General features: G+C 37.4%; 4 protein-coding genes and 1 long non-coding RNA gene across 5 annotated transcripts; 3 read left to right on the forward strand and 2 right to left on the reverse strand.

The window, feature by feature from the left end:
* Window positions 1-82: 82 nt before the first annotated feature.
* On the reverse strand, window positions 83-3231 carry LOC121796397 (deoxyribodipyrimidine photo-lyase-like). Its single transcript, XM_042195260.1, has 9 exons — window positions 2872-3231; window positions 2083-2423; window positions 1759-1999; window positions 1484-1641; window positions 1359-1395; window positions 1105-1163; window positions 684-765; window positions 526-597; window positions 83-416 (listed from the first exon to the last, which is right to left on the reverse strand). Exons 1-9 carry the CDS (start codon window positions 3175-3177, stop codon window positions 243-245), a joined length of 1470 nt encoding a protein of 489 aa, XP_042051194.1. The 5' UTR covers window positions 3178-3231; the 3' UTR covers window positions 83-242.
* Window positions 3232-8173: 4942 nt separating this feature from the next.
* LOC121796398 (methylsterol monooxygenase 1-1-like) lies at window positions 8174-11702 on the reverse strand. Its single transcript, XM_042195261.1, has 5 exons — window positions 11297-11702; window positions 10847-11169; window positions 8968-9115; window positions 8830-8862; window positions 8174-8540 (listed from the first exon to the last, which is right to left on the reverse strand). The coding sequence occupies exons 1-5, from the start codon at window positions 11624-11626 to the stop codon at window positions 8460-8462; spliced, it is 915 nt and encodes a 304-aa protein (XP_042051195.1). The 5' UTR covers window positions 11627-11702; the 3' UTR covers window positions 8174-8459.
* A 1337-nt stretch (window positions 11703-13039) lies between these two features.
* On the forward strand, window positions 13040-13794 carry LOC121796400. Its single transcript, XR_006049742.1, has 2 exons — window positions 13040-13436; window positions 13559-13794. It is a non-coding gene; the product is annotated as an uncharacterized LOC121796400 (long non-coding RNA).
* Window positions 13795-16331: 2537 nt separating this feature from the next.
* Window positions 16332-19114, forward strand: LOC121793408 (protein cornichon homolog 4-like). The gene is made up of 4 exons (XM_042191415.1): window positions 16332-16630; window positions 17600-17781; window positions 18606-18728; window positions 18813-19114. The coding sequence occupies exons 1-4, from the start codon at window positions 16559-16561 to the stop codon at window positions 18853-18855; spliced, it is 420 nt and encodes a 139-aa protein (XP_042047349.1). The 5' UTR covers window positions 16332-16558; the 3' UTR covers window positions 18856-19114.
* A 1006-nt stretch (window positions 19115-20120) lies between these two features.
* LOC121797090 (uncharacterized protein C6G9.01c-like) lies at window positions 20121-20444 on the forward strand. The gene has a single exon (XM_042195821.1). The coding sequence runs from the start codon at window positions 20121-20123 to the stop codon at window positions 20442-20444; it is 324 nt and encodes a 107-aa protein (XP_042051755.1).
* The last annotated feature ends 161 nt before the right edge of the window (window positions 20445-20605 follow it).

The raw sequence follows: 20605 nt of genomic DNA on the forward strand, positions 1-20605 counted from the left end.
TCTAGATTGTACCTTACCATAGCATTTTTGAATCAAGTGATGGATGAGATTTTATGTTTTAGTAGTACTCTGTACCCACAACTTCAACTAAACAAAGAAACAAATCCCAGCCTAGATTACAAAAGTATTGGTTCTTGAATTCTTCAGAAATGTCAACATTGCACGTATCCCATAAACATAGTATGTTCTCGAATACTATAAAATTAGCAAGTCTCTAAAGTCACATATCTAGCACCAAATTCTTAGGTGTGCAGTTGTTTTGCTTTGCTGTTAAGGAGAGCTTCTGCTTTCCTTTTCTTGCATTCGCCGACTATCCTCTTTATATATGCAATGTAGCCTTCCACATCAAATTTTCTCTTGCAACCGGCATAGTTCATGTACCGAATTTTTCCAAAAACTGGTCGCTCTCGCCACCCCTACCCAATCAAACGTGCTTGTGTTAGCACTAAAAAAGGACTTGGATCAAAGTTAATAGTGTCCTCCCCAAACATGGTGATGTATTAGAGGTGGAGGGTTAGAAATAACCTGATCATGCACTCCACATATTGACCACATGCACCCGACGTATCCATTTGGATCCCTGCCGTCTATTTGATACTGCAGGAGATTGAAATGAGAAAAAAATGTGCATTACTAAGACAATAAGTCCAGTGACAGAGGGAAGGGAGTTCAAAATGTTTTACTTTATCATTCAAGTATATTGATGTTGCTAGTGCTTCTTCTGGTCCACTAGTCCATTCAAGAATCTTTTTTGCCCAATACATCCTGAATTCATATTACAACTCCCAAATTATATTCGTTATTGGAAGATATATAGTAAAAGATATCATTGCTCATAATCACTGATAGATAATTCAACTGCACAAATTGGAATTTAGGTATTCAAACATATATTTCATCGGTTATGGGAACGTTCAGGATCGCAGTAGCAGAATAAGAATCCCAAGGAGAGCAAAAATTATCATTATTGAATATTTAGCACCTTTCCAAATTTAAACTCTCCTGGGCCCGCGTTAAGGCAATACAGTTTTTTCTGAAAGAGCCTTAGAAAGCTGGATAAGAGTACTCATTGACGTAAAAATAGTAAGATAGAAATTCGCTCACCTCATAAAACCATGCATCTTTCCATAATGAACCATTTCTAACTGAGAAGCATTCCAAAGCTGAAAGAAAAATGGCCCAGAAGTTTCTAAGAGAAAAATATAACATGATAATTTACGAGTTTGAACAAAGTTCAATTTCCAAGGAGTACATATATGGTTGAATTGAACAAGCACAAATCTTAGCAATGGCAAGGTCTTTCAAAAGAATATAGTAGGTTATTCTTCAGAGAAAAATGTCAAGATTCAAATACTTACTGGATCAGCTGTTTGTGCTTTCTCCAACTGCTCTCTCCTGCAAATAAAAGTTAGGTACTCAAAGAATTAAGCCCCTTCCGAAAAATGGACCATAGAACCAAGGAGAAAAAAAAACAATCACTAACATATATATGTGTTCTCGTTTATCAGAGGCATGGTCCATTAAAGTCTTGCGAGCCCACTCCCAAGCACCTTCTAGAGAATCATAATGTGGTTGGTAGAAGCAAAAGTTATCAGCAAGTTCTCTGCGGACAATTAATTCTTCCAGAAACACATCAACTGCCTTATGATAGTAGCCGCAACAAGCATTTTGTTAGACACCAAGAACAAACTAAGCTTCGAACTTAACAAGTCTAAATCTAAAGAGAAACTTGAAAGATGCACCACTTGCAGCACACACCTTGGTGTATAATTTCCGTACTTTTTCTGCCTCTAATGCACATCTCTGGGCTGATATCTGGCCAAAATGCAAATAAGGAGAGAGGCCGGATAGTGCTTTAGGTTTCAGCGGATTATTTCTGTCCGAAGAATAGTTCTTCAATCTTGCTTTCAGAAATCCACTCTTGTCCCCCATTAGTACTTCGAGAGCTGCCTTTTCACCTGGCTCGCACCATTCAAGTTCAGGAACTTCTGCACCTTGCCTGGACATATAGTTAGATGCATACCAAGTTACCAACATCAGACTACAGGTTATAAATTCATTCAACAAGTGTTATCATCATACCTTACAATACTAACAATGAGGTCCTCCCATTCAATTGAATTACCAGAGGAATCCCATTTTTTTACTGGACTCGTGAGTTCAGGGAAATCAATTAGATATTCAGGAAGCTTTTTGTTTATCTTGCCCCTTAGAGTTCTGGCAGCGTATTCCAATTTGTCCGATGCCACCCAAATAGGCACCACATTATGCGCGTCAACTTCATGAATAGAAACTGACTCAGTTACCCTCTTGCAGATTTCCTCTTTCCACTGCCTAACCTCCCTCAATGGTGAGAAGTCTGTTACCAAAAGCGAAGCCTGGGATTCTTTCAGAAAATCTGGAATTGTGTCAACAGCTTCTCCCTATGAATTCATTATGATATAACATCAGTACTATTCCAGAACTACTATCCATGTTCCGGATATAGTATGCTTGAGTTTTTAGCAGTTATTAATGCATACAGTAATCCTGGTTATGCAAAATGATTTTCACTGGTGAGTAAGCAGAGAGAGAGAGAGATTACTACAGTTAAAACCATACTCAACAACAAAATTAACATTAAACCAGAATTCTGAAAGAAAAAAAAAACAAAAAGCTACAACAAGTAGCTTCCAGCAAGTGCCCAAGCAATCACAAATTAACAATTGCTATCATTACCATAAACATTGATAATATCAAGATAGATTTCTCAAATTTTCACTCTCGTATAAGCAAAATCCAACAAAGCAAATAAATAAAACTACAAATCGCACATAAACATAAAAAAAATAGAAAGAAAACAGAGAAACCTAGGCGCGAAATGCGAGTCACCTGGAACAAGAAAAAGGGGATGTCGAGCGTGGAGCGGAGATCCGAATGCAATTTCCTTAGGCCTCTGAGCATAAACCCTAAGTGGCGAGCTTTGGCGCCGTTGAACTGATGGAAGAGGTTGAAAGCGATGGCGAGGGGAGCCTGCAGCAGATTAGCCTGATGGATGGCGTGGATCAGAGCCCAGTTGTCCCTCAGCCGTTGATCCCGGAACATCCAGTACACCACCGGCCCGACCGAGTTCCGGTCGGACCCTTGCTTTAGGATCCGGATCCTGCCAGGATGAACTGGCGGTATCGAGGAAGACATTGGGTTGAGCTAACTGCGCCGGCAGAGAGTAGGTTTGAATTGAATGAGAAGGGAATGGAGCGAGGGCGCTGTCAGGAAATGGAGGGAATTCAAACGGTTTAACGGTTGTGGTTTTGAAGGTGGACACGTAGGACTCCTCTCATTCGCTTGTTTTTGGGAGAGGCCCAAGTTAGAAAGCCTCCCTGGCCCACCTTTTAGAGGGCCTCTTGTAATCCAATTAATTTACCTTCATCCAATATTGTGGTACCCCTGATCCTTTGGAGAGTGTTTAATGACTATCTTACTACAGTTGTTAATAGTGGTGTGGTTATATTCTACTGGAAAAGGAGTAAATTTTGTTAGAATATTTCACTCTAAATAGATTGTTATAAATATAAAAATATAATTTTTATTTTATTTTATTTTTTTTCATTTTACTTACAAAACAATAGTAGCATCATTTCTCAACCTCTACTTTACAACGACAGAGGAAATAATATTGAAATTTGGAAATTGCAGTCCCACCTTTTCAAATTCCACCCAAAATAAGAAACCCTAAGCTAAGAGCATCCGCAGCGGTGAGTAGGACGCTGTCCGTCCGTCCGTGTCAGCGGCACGGCACCGCTGCCCGCCGCTGCGCTCTTGCCGCTGGCGCGGCGCTGCTCGATGCATCGAGCACGTCTGTGCCAGAGAGTAGCTAACGTGGCACGTTCTGATTGGCCAATGACATTTCAGTTAGAAATTTAATTTTTTAAAAAAAAATCGAAAATAATACCAAAAATTAAAAATATATATTTTGGAAGATTACTTTCGGTGCCGTTTTCGCATGTCAAAACGCTTGTTTATGCGTATTGTCAACACATTGTCCGCCCGTGTTGAATACTTTCAATCAAGTACAAACGCAGCCGGTCGGCAAAGTCTCTCGGCTTTGCAGAAGTGTACTTGTGCCATCCGACAACTTGCTACTGGACAAACGGCTGACCTCTTCGACGAGTATTTGCATATCGGTGAGTTCACTGGAATCATTTGCCTTAAAATTTTTTGCGAGGGCGTTCATTCAACTTTCAGTGATGAATTCCTTCGGGCACCCACCACCGATGATTGCCAACGGTTGCTTCGTCTTCACAAAACAGTCCATGGTTTTCCCAGTATACTTGGCAGCATTGACTGCATGCATTAGAGGTGAAAGAATTGCCCGACTGCTTGGAGGGGGCAACACTTAAGCGGACACAAAGGCGGCGGCCCAACACTTATCCTTGAAGCGGTCGCCGACTACCGCCTATAGATTTGACATGCATATTTCGGTGTTGCCGGATCCAACAACGACTTGAACGTGCTCTATTCTTCACCACTCTTCAATGATGTGTTGAATGGTGTAGCACCGGCGATCGACTCCACCGTCAACCGAAATACATACCACATGGGTTACTATCTCGCCGATGGTATCTACCCAAGGTGGTCGACTTTCGTGAAGACGCTCAGCAACCCGCAAGACCCGAGACGGGTTCTTTTTGGGCAGCGTCAAGAGTCCGCTCGTAAAGACGTCGAAAGAGCTTTTGGGGTCCTTCAATCTCTATTCAACATTGTGAATGCCCCGTCTCGGCTGTGGTACGTGAAAAATATCACCGACATCATGTACACGTGTATTATTTTGCACAACATGATTATAGTCGACGAAGGACTGAGGGCGGCTAGCTTTTACGACGAGGATGAAGCCGGAAGCTCAACCGTGAGGTCTCCCCCACGCCGAGGTGTTCATACGACGGTGGGTGAGAGGATCAAAACAAGGCACACAATCCGCAATACCCGAACCCACGTTGAGCTACAAGAAGACCTAATCAAACACATTTGGGCGAAATTCGGCCACGAGTAATGGGTTTTTTTAATTTTATGAATTTAATTAAGTAATTTTTAATTTTTATGGTTTAAATTATGTAATTTTAATTTTTAAGACTTTAATTAGGTCTTATTTTCTTATTTAAGACTTTAATTTTTAAGACTTTAATTTTTAAATTTTTTGTAATTTGTAATATTATTTCGGTTATTTTTAATGTATTTTAATATTGTGGAAATGTTTTTATTTAAATTGAATAATAGAATGGTGAGATCCTAAACTTGTACTTGCGGAAGAGCACGGATGTGAGTGTTGTCCCCTTACCTAAGAGCAGAGAGTAAAAGTGGGTCCGGGGCACTGATGTGGGCGCTCTAAATCACGGTTACAGTAAGAGCATCTCCAATAAGCACGGACGTCAAATAGCCATCAAATAGCCTTCACACTGCCACATCATCAACACTACAATTCTCCTGCCACATCAGCTTGCCACATCAACTGGACATCAAATAGCCCTCACATAACCTTCACACTACCTATCCACATCACTAATAACAATTATATAATTTAATTTACAATCGTATCAACATACGGAATTTAATTTACGAAGCAAATACGGGAAATTCGAATAATACTATTAAAATTTAGAAAGTACATTAATTTTAAACAAAAAAGTACAATAATTTTAAAAAAGTACAAAAATTAAAAAGTGCAACATAAAACATTCAAGGATATCTCTATAAAAGAGAGACAACTTAGAATGATTTTTTCCCACATCGAATGTGAAACATAAAACATTCAAAGATATCTCTATAAAAGAGAGACAACCTAGAATGATTTTTGTCCCACATCGAATGTGAAACATAAAACATTCAAGGATGTCTCTATAAAAGAGAGACAACCTAGAATGATTTTTGTCCCACATCGAATGTGGAACATAAAACATTCAAAGATGTCTCTATAAAAGAGACAACCTAGAATGATTTTTGTCCCACATCGAATGTGGAACATAAAACATTCTAGGATGTCTATATAAAAGAGAGACAACCTAGAATGATTTTTGTCCCACATCAAATGTGGAACATAAAACATTCTAGGATGTCTCTATAAAAGAGAGACAACCTAGAATGATTTTTGTCCCACATCGAATGTGGAACATAAAACATTCAAGGATGTCTCTATAAAAGAGAGACAACCTAGAATGATTTTTGTCCCACATCGAATGTGAAACATAAAACATTCAAGGATGTCTCTATAAAAGAGAGACAACCTAGAATGATTTTTGTCCCACATCGAATGTGGAACATAAAACATTCAAAGATGTCTCTATAAAAGAGACAACCTAGAATGATTTTTGTCCCACATCGAATGTGAAACATAAAACATTCTAGGATGTCTATATAAAAGAGAGACAACCTAGAATGATTTTTGTCCCACATCGAATGTGGAACATAAAACATTCTAGGATGTCTCTATAAAAGAGAGACAACCTAGAATGATTTTTGTCCCACATCGAATGTGGAACATAAAACATTCAAGGATGTCTCTATAAAAGAGAGACAACCTAGAATGATTTTTGTCCCACATCGAATGTGAAACATAAAACATTCAAGGATGTCTCTATAAAAGAGAGACTACCTAGAGTGGTTTTTGTCCCACATCGAATGTGGAACATAAAACATTCAAGGATGTCTCTATAAAAGAGAGACAACCTAGAATGGTTTCATAATTCGCAAGCCCATTAAATATATATGGGCTATTACGAATTTCTTGTATAAATTTATTTGTAAAAAATGTTTTTAAATATTAAAAACAATTTTCATAAATAAATAGTATTTTTAATTTTTTTTTTAAATTTGAATTTTTAAAATTCGAATTAAAAAAAAATAAAAAATTTGACGCCGATTTGACGCCGATCCGGGACGCACAATGGCGCCCGTGAGGATCGGCGTCGGAACCGGCGTCAGCACGGGAATCGGCATGGCGACGCCGATTTTGACGCCGATTTCGCCCACGCCGGTTCCAATGGTTCGGCGTCAAACCGGCGTGGGCGAAAAATCGGCGTCGCGGTGGTGACGCCGGTTATTGGAGATGCTCTAACAATGGCAGAGGACGGAGAAGATCCGTTTGGTAGGATCCTCAAATGCTGCAAGGTCAGCGAGTCGCAGGAGGCGAAGCTCCTCAACTGCCCATTCGCGCGGGATTCCGAGAATGTTACGGACTCGATCCCCCTAGCCCAGTTTTCCTCCACGACGCAATCGGAAGCCGATCACCTCGTCATAGTTACGCCGCCCGAAAGCCAGTCGATTTTGGAAGAGGATTCTGTGTTCCACACCCCGCCGGAACATCACTCCCGCTCTCACCTCTCCTCCGAGGACCAAATCCCTAATGTGGATGACAGAAGGAGGCAGGTATTGGATGATGAGCAGGAGAGCAAGAGAGTCAGGGCTGTTCCTGGTGAGGAATATGATAATGAGCCGGAGAGCAAGAGAATCAGAGCGGATGCTGTAGATAAATCTGGTAGCAAATTAGGCGAAACAGAGGTGGTTGTGATCGAGGAAGATGATGGGGTTATTGATTTAAGTGATTCTGAGTTGGGAGAAATTGGAGTGCCTAGAGGTGAGAATTGTGATTCAAGTAGGCGCTTGAAGGGGAAAGATGTTGAGGAATGTGCAGAGATGCATGGTGATGGGGGATGCAAGGCCAGAAAGCGTCGATTGCCGCCATCGATGTTGTTGAGGAGGTTAGATTGTTTGGGATGGTGGATAAACTCAGGGCCATTTTTGGTTTTCCAGGTGCTGGTGCGCATGTAGACTTTCTTGAGACAGCCAAGAAGAATGGTATGGTGTTTCCCAAGCCAAGATGGCAGCAGGAATCCTAATGATGATATGTAGTTATGTACTAAGTCAGTGTCTGTTCCTTTTTTTTTTGCTTGGTTTCCATCCATCATTGACCAACTAGTTTGAGATGGATGAGTTTTGATTAGTTGTAATCAAGTTTGACATAGTATTGTAATGCAAGAGTTAAGTTTAGTAGTAAAACATGTGTCATAACATTATGTGAGAGTAATATGTTTTTTAATCAAAGTTTGGATCAAAAGATTCAGCTTTGATTATATCTATGCAGATATGCATGTATAGAAATTTGAATCTATGTATCATCTATAATTAGGATACTAAAACAAGATAAATCCAAAAATATATAAAATAAAAACAAGCAAGCAACTTATACCAAAATCAACAATCACAAGCTTTTGGATCGACATAGATAGCGAGGTACACACCACAAACCATATAAGGTTATGTCTACCTAAACTACACAAGGGTAAAAGCTTGAAAGCCTACCGGCTGACATACTCTTAACAGCACCAAGCAAAGTCGAACCTCCACTGAATGACAAGAACTACGAGAGGTGGACATGAAGCAGAGACTTAGATATGCCTTTGGGCCAATGTAATCTTGTCACCCCTAAACTAGTCCTCTTTATGGCTTTGTGCAAATTGGTCGTTCAAAAGTCCATTCTGCTCGTTCTTGGTTTCAAGCCCCTCGCGTAGCTGGACAAGTGGCAGTGTATATTGTTAAGAGAACATCACAAGCAAACTTCAATTGAGAAGAAAATGCACTGGTATTAAAACAGCATCATTTGGTGAATCCTTTTGGAGCATGCCCACTTATCTCATCTACGTTTAACATAGTCTAAAACAATGAAAATTCATTCCCAGTTGTGAGATCTACCAAGGAATAACATCCAAGAAGAATTCAGCATGTTTCAGATTAGAGGGAGAGAATGAATAACTTAGGCATGTGCGGCTACATATTAAACACGACAATGTAGTTATATACCTGCTGAAGAACTTTCTTTTGGTAGCGGTATCCCTGAAAAGTAAGGGGAGAAAAAAGAAAAAAAGGCAGTGTAAGAACACAATAATTTGAAGCCACTATACGCTTGTAATGGAAGATATAATTCGTTTTGGTAATCACCTTGTCAGTGCCATAGATATAATCGCAGTAGGTGAATACTGATGCAAAGTTACTTTGGCTCTGTCCACCAACGTAGTGATGGTAATCATGGTAATCTGCCCCCCCGTAAAATGGAATATACTTTGTCGGAGTCCACGGGAAGTCATACCTGCAGAAAGCAATTTTTACATTAGTGGCAAATAAAAATCAACAGATGAAGAAAAGTTGAAATAGCAAAGTATAGTTCAGATTAATTATAAAATTTGACAGCAGCAAACAGTTTATGGAGAACAGATCGATTCAGAGAGTTCCATTTTACTGGCGAGATATCTTGGTCGTAAAATTAGTGGCACATCTTCAGCATAAATCTTAAATTTATTTTAGAATGTAACATTTTCTCAAACTTCATCAGAAAGGTAATTATATGTCACCACAATTTTAAATCGAAAGAGAGATTTCAAGAAATGGGAGATATATTCACTGAAGTAGCATATAAGAATCATCCTTGGAGAAGCTCTGAGGAAAAAGTTAAACAATTAAATAACTAAAAGAATCATGTCAATATGTAAGGACTTTAGTAGGCCAACCTGGGTCAACCTCACAACCACAGCTTCTAATAATGAATCGCAGCTTGACAAGATAAAATTTCAAACAAAATGACTTTGTGGTACTTATTACAAAGCCTAAGCATAACTCCGAGCCCAGAAAAATGAGAATCTCTGGCATGGTACACAAATGCGTAACAATCATTCAGAAACAAAAATGTGTTCACAGTTTTTCAAGAACAAGGATAAGGAATATGAGAACCAAAGTCATAGAACACAAATAAGGACTTCTTATTATGTCACCTTATCATAAATGCTTCCCTGCATCCACCGGCATTTTATTTTGACTACATGCATTAACACACTTATAGTAAAAAAAAATAACAACTTGAGTTGAGCAAAGATGGAGAGGGGGAGCATTTTTATCTTGTTTAGTTACTTCAGTATGAACTATAATGTCTATACAGGAAAATTAAAACAACTCGTGGAAACAGACCACTAAATGCATAATCTGGAGTTGAAACATTCATGGGCCAACTCCTTTCCCTACATTCAAAAAAAAGAGATTTCCCTTACTCCAGAATTTAAAACTAAATATATCATTGGACTCAATTAGCAATTTTCTTATCAAGTGGTTATGACATGTCTAATGTACATTGCTAGTAGCTAATGTGTGCAGATAGTCATAAGTGATAATTAACCAAAGGTTAACCTAATCAAAATTAGTTTATAAGTCTAATTTAGAATATGAAAGTTATGCTACTGAAAATTCAATCATATAAGAAAGATTGATGCCAACAGATGGAGGCTCTCGAAGGCAAATGGAAGATGTACGAATCTCACTTGTCACACCAGACACATTACCTCTAACTTAGAAATTTTAGAGAGTAATGAACTGTTTTTTTAACCAAAACACGCGTAAGTATGTAACACATAATAAAAGATATGGCATCCAATGATATAGCTACTCTGAATTCACTAAGGGTCTGAGCCACACAGATACTAAATCAGGAAGGAAAAAAGGTCCCCTTAATAAAATTAAGGGAAAAGATAACATCAAATAGAATAAGTTAAGAGGCACACCAAGGGGAGGGGGGGAGAGAGAGAGAGGCACAAAGTTAGTCCACTATTATTGACCTCATCCCACCAATGCATTTACTTTCCAGCAGATAAATCAAGATATCAAAAGCAAACAGTTAAAAGGAATGGAATGAATAGCAGTGTTGAGGCATCATTGGGTCAAATGATGAAAAGCAATGCAGATATAATGACAGTTTAAAGAATAAAGAGCTGGAGACTTGTGACTAAATTGCATCTAATGAAAGCATGAGGATTAGGCATGCAAAGTGGCTTACCCACTGTGAGTCTCAATAGCCTCAATCTGCCTGAAAGCAATCCATAACCAGAATGTAATCATATGGCCCGGGGCAATGGCGGGCCCTAGAAAAGAGGGGATCCCGAGGATCAAAATCTCGGCCCAGTGAGCATAGGGCGCGGCAAAGCCAATGGGAGCAGTGTACTCATGATGCACCTTGTGGATTTTCTCATACCCCCACTTGCAATGCAGAAACCTATGGACCCAATAGTTTGTGTAGTCCTCCACAAGGAAATAGACCCCCAATTGCAGTGCAATTTCTGAAAATGAAGGCAGTGGCAAGCTGGTTCTTATTCCTATCAGCTTCATTAAAATAATAAACAAATCAGAAATACTACTCCATGAAGTATGATCCTGATCCAGCATAAAAAAGCATATCTTGATTAAATCCAACACAGATCACATCACAGCATGTTCAATTCAAAATTACCTGAACGGATGGATAGGAGACGAGCTGAAGCGGACCGACGATAAGGAAGAAGGTGCGCATTACCGATTTGTAGCAGCGGAGAGTGTCGGAGAAAGAGAGCCTGACTTTGGGCTGAATTTTGAAGGGGCAGACGGAATTGGAGAAGAAGTATTCGAGGAAGAGGTAGTAGAAGGGGAAGAGAGAGAAGATGAGAAAGAGGAAGATGATGTTGTGGCAGTAGAGGATGTAATCAGACTTGGTGGCGGAGTAATTGAACCAGAGGGTCTCGGCGGCCGAGAGGGATCTGCCGAGAGCCGCCTCCGCGTCGTGGATGGTGGCGTAAGGCAACATTGGCGACGCCGATTCGGACAAACTGTGACTGTGCGTTGTGCGTGTTGTGTGTTTGTTGAAGGACTACAAATTAGCATGTCACAGTCCTCCTTTTATTTATTGATTTTTTTTTGGGATCCTAATAATTAAATTTTACACTAAATTAAATTGTGTTTTTGAATCAAATACTACTACTAGTAGTAACTGATTTCTTGTAAAATCTTTCATACTAAGGCTATGTTTAAAGATCTCTAACTAGTAAAAGTAAGATTTGTGTGAATCTAAAGTGGAAAATTGTATGCAAAAAGTTTGAATATAATGATTTGAAATGTAGACTTATATTTATTCACTTTTTTTATTTTCCAAACTTTTATTGATTTTAAGAAAGTAACTTTTGATTCACTTTATATTGACTATATTTGGTTATGCGTTGAGATATTAATTGGGCATCCATGAGGTATATTGGTTAGTTATTGTTAGAACTTAGAAGTGAATTAAATCTCGTATTTGAATTTGACCTTATAGCACCAATCCGATCTAACACATGCAATTTGCGTAGCCTAATTTTTGCCACTCATATACCAAAATAAAAAAACTACTCCCAAAATGGATCACAAACAATTAATTACTTAAGATATAAAATATAAGAGGTAGTTATCTCATAGTTATAATAGATGATGAAATGCAATTTTAAAACCTAAAAATATCATTTGCGATACTGAGAGCAAATTCATTATCATCACCGTAATAATAACAATACCACCAAAAAAAGTGAATGGAAGAGCATGGAAGTGAAGTAAATCAATTCAAATGAGTGAGAGAGAGGTCAATAAATCATATCTCATGATGTATATTAATGATATGACCCAATCATGATTTTTAAAATAGGAGACCCTCCCCTACTAACTATACTATCATTCCTAACATTAATTTCCCATTATTAACCATTCCCGCAAATAAAATAAAATAAATGGACACCTAAATTGTATTGTTGTTATACTACTCCTATTATTTGTGGAATATTTATGTTTCTTCATAGGCTTTTTTTATTAACAAAAGCGTTGGCGGCTCACAATTGCGCGGGCTCTAACAATACAGTCCATTGAGACGAAAAAGTATAAAATGGGCCGAAATGTTTCTCTGGATCAATGGGCTGACTACTGCTCGAGATGCTTAGAATTATTTTCTATTCATTATTTAGTGAACTGCGGTAACTTGTGGAATATGACATCTTGGTAAAAATGAAATTTGACTTGCGACAAACCGAAATGGTTATTGTGGGTCAAAGATAGTGTGTAAATAGATACTGAACTTTATAAATACAGTAATCACCGTAATACAACGGGTTGCAGGAGTGCTTGATTATGGTGATCTTAAGGTCATGAATTCAACCCAGATTATTCAAAACTAAAAAAATAAAAATAAAAATAAAAATAGTGTAGTGGTAGAAGTAGTAATACATATAGAAACATTAAGAGCTTTTGAAGGAAACAGAATCAACCCACCACCTCTCCCACTCCTTGTTCCTTTCCCAATGCACTGCACTATCTATGATTCTCTCCTCTCTCTCTAACTCCATGTCTGACCAGAGAGATCTCCGAAGAAGGAAGCTTCCGGCCAATCGGAGAACCGCCAGACGATCGCCTCGTCCTAGAATCAATTCGGAGGCGGGAAGGAGTCCATCGGAATACGCCAATATTCTGACGAGCTACAAGTCGGAGCCGATTCTGCCAAACGCCGGCTGCGGAGAGGTGGTGGTGATCGTAGAGCAGCAGGAGGAGGAGGAAGTGCTTTATCGGCCATATTTTTGCCCCCTTCTGAACCCTTACAGGTAATCAATATCAATTCGTTTTCGTGAATAAACAATCAATATTTATGAATTGGATTAACAAGCTTCAATACTCTGTTATTGATCATCACTTATATATGCGGATTGAACAAATTGTTTTGCAGCGGTACAATAGAGATGCAAAGGTAGTGGTAAATGTGACGGTTGAGGGAAGTCCAGGAGCAGTTAGAACGTTGGTTAAGTTAGGATCCAAGCTCGTCATCAAAAAATACAACCAAGAAGGCAGAACGCCGCCTCTTCACGAAACCGCAGCTGCTTATTTTGAGCTTCACCACTCATTTTTCAGTCTTGAGAGCGAGTTCTCTTTCAATATAAATAAACATCAATTTCTAGTTGGATATTCTGGCAAAATCAGGGCATAAGTTGATAGCAGAACCTCATTTTATCCCCAAAAATTACTACCTTTGCCTTTGTTGGTTGTACACTTCAATTTAGCCTCATTCATGATTCATGTCATAATAATCTTCAACAACTTAAAGCTCTTGAAATAATGGCATTAATGATTAATTAAAAAAAAAGAAAAAAAAGGCACTCCTATAATTAAGTTGAGTGTTGTGTCGTTAACGCTATGGTTAAAAATGAATAGGGCAGAAAACAACACCCCACTTCACAAAAAGTCCATTTCTACTAATTTTCGATCAATAAAAAAATCTGCTGTTTGCTACAGCCTACATGAGCATGAATAGATTAAGTTATATTAACTGTATTTGTTGATTTTAAAAAATAGAATTGAGGAAGTCAGATTTGATCGGTGATATTGGTAGCCGAAACTTTTATCTTCGCAAGCAGAGTAACATCAGCAACCATGAAAATGAAGCAGTACAGATTTCCAATGCTCGTCCTTTCCTTCAAAAATTCTTCAACACCATTATTCGAGCAACACAAAAGATGTGGAAAATATTTGGTTGCATTCCTTAATTTATTTAACAATATTAGTATTTTTTTATACATGTATATATAAGAAGAGTATGTTGTTACTAGATCTATTTATCTTTTTCGAAGCCAATCATCATATTTGGACGATTGGTTTGTGGTATTGTAAATCTCATAATTTGAATTGTTATAAGAGTATTCAACTATATTTTAGTATCAAATTAAATGATAATCATGGCTGGTATTATATATCGTCTTTAGTTAGAGCTTTCCCAAAACTGCAACATATTCACGATTCCTAATTTCCTACTCCATTAGCTACCATCAAAATCGAATATTAACATAAACTATTACGTATTTTTTGAGTATTAAATTATAAACTAGTTGGATTCCATTGGTCGTTTTTATTTTGCGTCTCACTTGTGACAAATATGATTTGAAGAGAATTCATGTGATGTCATTCTCTAATGGACAAATTTCGATAAATTTCCTACAACTTTCGCTATCACATCATCATGCAATCATTTTCTTTTCATTCATTATATATCTCCCAATAAAAACCCCATCAATAATCTGCACGCTATACTTATATATTTCAATTTTCTGTTTCTCTCTCTCGACAGGAGTACATGAGTAGTATTTATTGATTACTAATTTTGTAGCAAATTTATTTGAAATTAGTATGGGCTCTTTATCTCCGCCCCAACGCCAAAGTTACGGTAAGGAGAGACAACGGAAGAATAACGGCGGCGGTGGAGTGGCGGATGAGAGGAGATGGCAGTTGACAAAATTGTTGTTTAATGTGAGCATGCAAAACAGTTTGTGGCCGGTCCAGGTGATGATCTCGCCGGAAAACACCGTTAGGGAGCTCGTGGTCGGAGCTGCGGTGTGCTGATCCCGGTCGCTACCAGTTGCATTATTCTCAGTTTAGCCTCGAAAGTGAGTTCTCAAACTTTGTCATTTTCAATTTAATCACATCTTTGGATATAAATTATTTTATTAATACATGGAGGATAAACCGATTTATAGTACTCCATATATAGGGAGGAGTAGTATAAACTAAATGAAAGACAAATTTGTGCCGAAGGTTTAATAGTACTAAGGAATTTGCATGGTGCAGGTTTAAAGCCAGAGATGAAGTTGACGGACCTAAGATCTCGAAATTTCTATATAAGTGCAAAAAATGTCGTTTTTGAACACTCACGTAGCACATGATCATCTTAATTAGTGAGCATTCCCATGTTATGTAATGTTCCGAGACATCAGCCGAGCCTGAGCCTGAGCATGACTATACGCTCAATAAATATTACTAGTACTAAATTTGATGAGCATTTTTTGAGCATAATGTAGTAGTAGTAGTACTATATTTTTATATTGAATATGTTATAGACCAATTCTTTATTGGACCACACGATCTATAGTTTAATCATGTAAAGGTGACCAAGTAAACATTCACCAAACTCATACTCCCTCCTCGCTCTGTAGCTGAGTCATATTCCTTTTTGGGTTGTCCCATTTTAGTTGAGTCGTTTCTTTTTTTAGCAAAAAACAACAACTTTTCTTTTCTCTTCTCTTGCTTTACTCTATCTTATTTTAATCTCTATAATTTTTTTTCCTTTTCTACTTTATTATTCATTTACTTACCTCATCTAACACAACTTTTCTTAAATCTCGTGCCGAAAAGAAACGCATCTACTACATATGGACGGAGGGAATAGTTTATTAAATCAAATAATACTAGTATAGTAAATTAGGTTGAACAAATCCACTACTCAGTAGATAATGAATTTATGATTCCAAATACTATAATTCTCTAATTTATTAAAAAGCTAAATATTTTCAACCTCGAACTTAGCTCATTTATGTGATAAATTTTAATTAAGTTAATAGCTAATAATGAGTTATGACTTACGAATCGATAAATTATAATCAAACTAATGATTAGTTTGATATACCTAATCCAAATAAAATTCTATATTCCGTATCCTTTTTATATTAGCTAAGTATAAAGCTAAAGTAACACCTTCAAATTCCACTTGGCCCTCTTTTCCGCCGCCTTAGAGTTTCGATTCCGGTCATCTCCGATTCCTTTCTTTCGCCGGCGGAGATTCGTTTCTTTAGAATTGAAGCTCCACTGTGCTCTATATCACCGTCTCTATTTTATCCCTCAAACATCAACGTTAATTTTTAGGGGAAGAGAGTAATTGAGAAGGGGAAAAAAGGAAGAGGATATGGGAGAGGTGTTGGCATGGCTGCTCTTTTTCTTCATACTCATTGCTCTCCTCGTTATGATTGTTTTCCAGGTTATGATCCATAAAAATACCTTAATTGTACATGTATTTTTTGGATTTGTCTTCATTGTGCTGCTAGGGAGATGCATAATGTTGTGTAAAGATTCGTGCTTTCTTTGATTTTGTGGATGGTTGGTTGGTTAATTTATTCTGCAATGTAGGAGTGGAGTGTTAATCTGATTTGAAATTCGACAATTTTTCTGTTGAAACTTGGGAGCTTTTTGTGTTGATGAGTTCGCTTAATTAGTATGTACTCGTTTTGAGGAATTTTCTTATTGGCTTAACTAATCAAATTAAGTGTAAAAGCTTCCTAGTACTTCAATACTTGTAAATTGCTTAGAATTTATTATTCAGGTTCAAAAATTGATTCATCTACATTTAGCATAACATTTACAATCTGACTATTAGGGTATTACCAATTATTATCATTCTGGGAGGAAATGTGCCTGAAAGGGTTTCTGATTTTAAAACTGATGAATTTGGGATTTTGTTATGCATGATTTATCAAATTGAAATATATGTATAAAGAATTCTTGTTGTTTAAGGATTGTGGGTTTTGAACATTCAAGATCCAGTTAATAAACTAGTGAGTAAAGTACATATGTAGGTTTTGAATCTGAAGAATGCATAGTTTACATTTTCGTCCCAGGTTCGGTACAAGTTGGCTTCTTTATGATCTCGCAGAGGAAACTTTCTGTTTTGAATTTTGATTGTAGCTAGTGGTATTGCTCACCCTTGTATGAATGAATGACCAAGGTTTGCTACTCAATTACATATCCAACAATTCAACATCACAACAATGGCCAAGGTTTACTATAAACCGTACAGTTTAAGAACACTGGGGAAAAATTAGCTGTTCATGTTTTCCCTTTAATATTACAGATGTACTGCTCTAGAGCTGCATGAAGTTTGTTCGTTGTCTTGATTCATAAAAACTGCATGGAATACAGTATCTTTAACCATATTCCACATTTAATGCAGCTTATGTGCTTGGCGGATTTAGAGTTTGATTATATTAATCCTTATGATTCGGCGTCTCGAATAAACAAAGTAGTTTTACCAGAGTTCATCACACAAGGAGTTTTGTGCTTCCTTTTCCTTATCACTGGACATTGGTTTATGTCACTTCTCTGTGTACCGTACCTGTACTACAACGTGAGACTGTAAGGTTTTTCTGCTTCTGCTTCATTCTTAAATTAAACATTCTTAAATTAAACATATCTTCTGCTTTTGATATTCCATGAGACATGAATTCTTTGAACTTTCTTTTATAGTTATTCTACTTCTATAAACTCAGATGCTCAAGGTAGCTTAGAAGATAAATATGAATAAAAGATAGCATCTGATAATAGAGATTAAAATCATCCAAAACACACATCAACTGATAACTTCAACGATTAAGATTCTCATCACTTCCATTTCCTACTGACACTGCCAACTTGGTTTTGGACATATTCTTCCACTGCATGAACTATTAGGGTGTATTTGATATTAAGGCACATGTCACTTGTACCTTGAGCTTTCTGGCATTGCCTTTTGTTTGTGATGGTGTACTTAGTTGCCGCAGGGAGTGGGAAGCAGCAGAAATGAAAACACAGTCTTTTCAATGCTTTCTGGCATTGCCATTCGTCAATAACAAAATAACTTGAACCCATAGAGTGCCTTTTATGTGACCAAGACCCTAACTTGAAACTGAAACTTTTGGTTTTTTATTTCCCGAATTGGATCAAAACTGAATCCTTTAAAACCAAATCCTATTGGCCCGGTTTGGATGTGTGGTGTCAGTTTAGTTATGCTCGTCCCTACCACTGACGATCGCTACTTGTGTAATTGATGGCTTCTCTCCTCTGGGGGTGAATATAAGGCTTTAACCTTTTTCGCTCACGTGCATCGTTTGATATTTGGTCATGCCAGTTTGTTAGTTGTTATAGATCATTTGGACCTTCAACTGAAGCTTTTTTTCTGCATGCGAAAATGTTTTAATCAGGTACCTTCAAAGACAGCACCTCGTAGATGTGACTGAAATCTTCAACTTGTTAAATTGGGAGAAGAAGGAGAGACTTTTCAAGCTCGGTTATATCATACTTCTTCTCTTCATGTGTTTGTTCTGGTAAGCTAGTCTCCTCCCCCGCCCGTATCATCTGATATTTTGAAAAGATAAAATTGTTAAACACAATCTGAATATATGGTGTAGGATGATTTACAATGCACTTGAAGACGACGAGAATTCGTTTTAGGACACTGGAAGCTGCTGCTGCTGCTGCTGCTGCATTCTGTTTGGATGGATTGGCTAAAAGCGACATCTTATTTGATTGTATTTATAATATCTTTAAAACACTTTTTAAGTTTCGACTAAAGTTATTCCTCGAATTTGGTTTTATCTTGAAGGTGTAATATACTCCTAGTTCAGATGTAAACTTGTTTCTTTTTTGATGTACCCAACTTGCGCGCTCCTTTCTTTACACTTATAAATCCAAATTTTTCTGGTTGTTTCTAGATTTTTATATAAAAGGGAACTTGAACACGAGTAGGAAATTTAATTGAATATTGGTTATATGCATCTTTTTTGTTAATTCTACTATTTTTACTTTCCAGCTTCGGGAGATATTCATCTTTAAAAAAAATAATACTCAAATTAGGTTCAAACTTGACTTAAGAGCTTTAAAAAGTTAATCAAATACTATAGTATAAAATTAAAAGAAAATCATTACTACTTTATTTATACAGGAAAAGGCTTGAACCTCCGACCTTGTGGTTAACAGCCACACGCTCTAACCAACTAATCTATTCCGACTTATATTAATCTCTTCGGTCCTATAAATATTGATGAGCTCCAATCTATGGAGTAATTGTTTTAATCCACAATCGATGAGCTCCAATACCCCCTCATTTTGAACTGAAATCCTTAATCCACAGTTGACGAAGCCGCCAAAGAAGAAGAAGCAAATCCGCAGTTTCAGGTACACTGTTATTTGCCCAACAGCTCGTTCAAGTTTCCCCTTTTTTGGTTTTGTTTGCTTAAATCTCCTGGATTAATGGATACAATTTGTGTTGGAGTGGAGAGATGGAGTATAATATAATCTGTGTTTGGTTGTATTCAAAATCAAAACCAAATTAGTTATTCAATTTGGTTCCCAGGAAAGTTACTCTTAATTCCTCTATTTGGACTTTGAACATTCTTAATAGTAGTTTGTATTTTGTTCAACAAATGTTATGTGTAGGGATGTTGTTAGGAAACAAGACTACACAATGATTCGAATCCAATGGCGTTACTTGTTAAGGGTTTAATAATGCCAAATGTAGTGCTTTCTCTCATAGTCTTATTGGAGATTACTTGAGGTTTGAAAGATACATACTATACTAATATCTATATCTCAACTTAGTCCTGACATAAACCCACAATTGATTTGTATCTATACTAATCTTTCTGTAGATAATTTCTCATGCCTTTGGTTGAATAATGTGTGATATTTTGGTGGTTTGAAGACTGAGTGATATCAAGATGAAAAAAGTTGCACAACAGGAGAAGAAGGTCTCTGGAAGGGAAGTGAGATTGATGAAATCTTTGCTGCAAAGTGCAAACAAACGCAAGAAACTGGAAACAGAAAAGAAGGCTGAGGCAAAAGTGAGACCCCTCGACAAAAAGAAGGGAAAGAGTGTGAAGAACCGCTCCTTTGAACACAGTTCATTGGCAGTCAGCACTTCTGGACTGAGGAAGAAAACTGCTGACGGGCTGGCCGTGTTTTCAGAAGAAGAGCTGGGCATAGGGAAGCCTGATGCAGGAGGAACTGCTTTGTGCCCTTTTGATTGTGACTCTTGTTTTTGAGGGATTGAAACCACTATTTTGTTAGCTGCTTAAGTTTTTGCATCTCTATCTTGTAACTTTGTATGTTAGCAGATTGTAATATATGGTCTCCAATCTATCTTGTAACTTTGAATGTTAGCAGATTATAATATATGATCTCCAAATTAAATCATCATTTATGT

The sequence above is a fragment of the Salvia splendens genome, chromosome 3 (genome assembly GCF_004379255.2).
Source record: "Salvia splendens isolate huo1 chromosome 3, SspV2, whole genome shotgun sequence".
Classification (NCBI taxonomy): domain Eukaryota; kingdom Viridiplantae; phylum Streptophyta; class Magnoliopsida; order Lamiales; family Lamiaceae; genus Salvia; species Salvia splendens.

Bases quoted from the DNA above. Each gene is read 5' to 3' on its own strand.
- LOC121793408 (XM_042191415.1), top strand. From the start codon at position 16,559: ATGGGAGAGGTGTTGGCATGGCTGCTCTTTTTCTTCATACTCATTGCT. The intron at 17,782-18,605 runs GTAAGGTTTTTC...TGTTTTAATCAG, and splicing joins CTGTACTACAACGTGAGACT to GTACCTTCAAAGACAGCACC. The intron at 18,729-18,812 runs GTAAGCTAGTCT...TATATGGTGTAG, and splicing joins CTCTTCATGTGTTTGTTCTG to GATGATTTACAATGCACTTG.
- LOC121797090 (XM_042195821.1), top strand. From the start codon at position 20,121: ATGAAAAAAGTTGCACAACAGGAGAAGAAGGTCTCTGGAAGGGAAGTG.
- LOC121796398 (XM_042195261.1), bottom strand. From the start codon at position 11,626: ATGTTGCCTTACGCCACCATCCACGACGCGGAGGCGGCTCTCGGCAGA. The intron at 9,116-10,846 runs GTAAGCCACTTT...TGCTTTCTGCAG, and splicing joins GCTATTGAGACTCACAGTGG to GTATGACTTCCCGTGGACTC. The intron at 8,863-8,967 runs GTGATTACCAAA...CTTACTTTTCAG, and splicing joins ATATCTATGGCACTGACAAG to GGATACCGCTACCAAAAGAA.
- LOC121796397 (XM_042195260.1), bottom strand. From the start codon at position 3,177: ATGTCTTCCTCGATACCGCCAGTTCATCCTGGCAGGATCCGGATCCTA. The intron at 2,000-2,082 runs GTATGATGATAA...CTATATGTCCAG, and splicing joins CTCATTGTTAGTATTGTAAG to GCAAGGTGCAGAAGTTCCTG. The intron at 1,164-1,358 runs GTAAGTATTTGA...TTTTTCTTTCAG, and splicing joins AAGCACAAACAGCTGATCCA to CTTTGGAATGCTTCTCAGTT.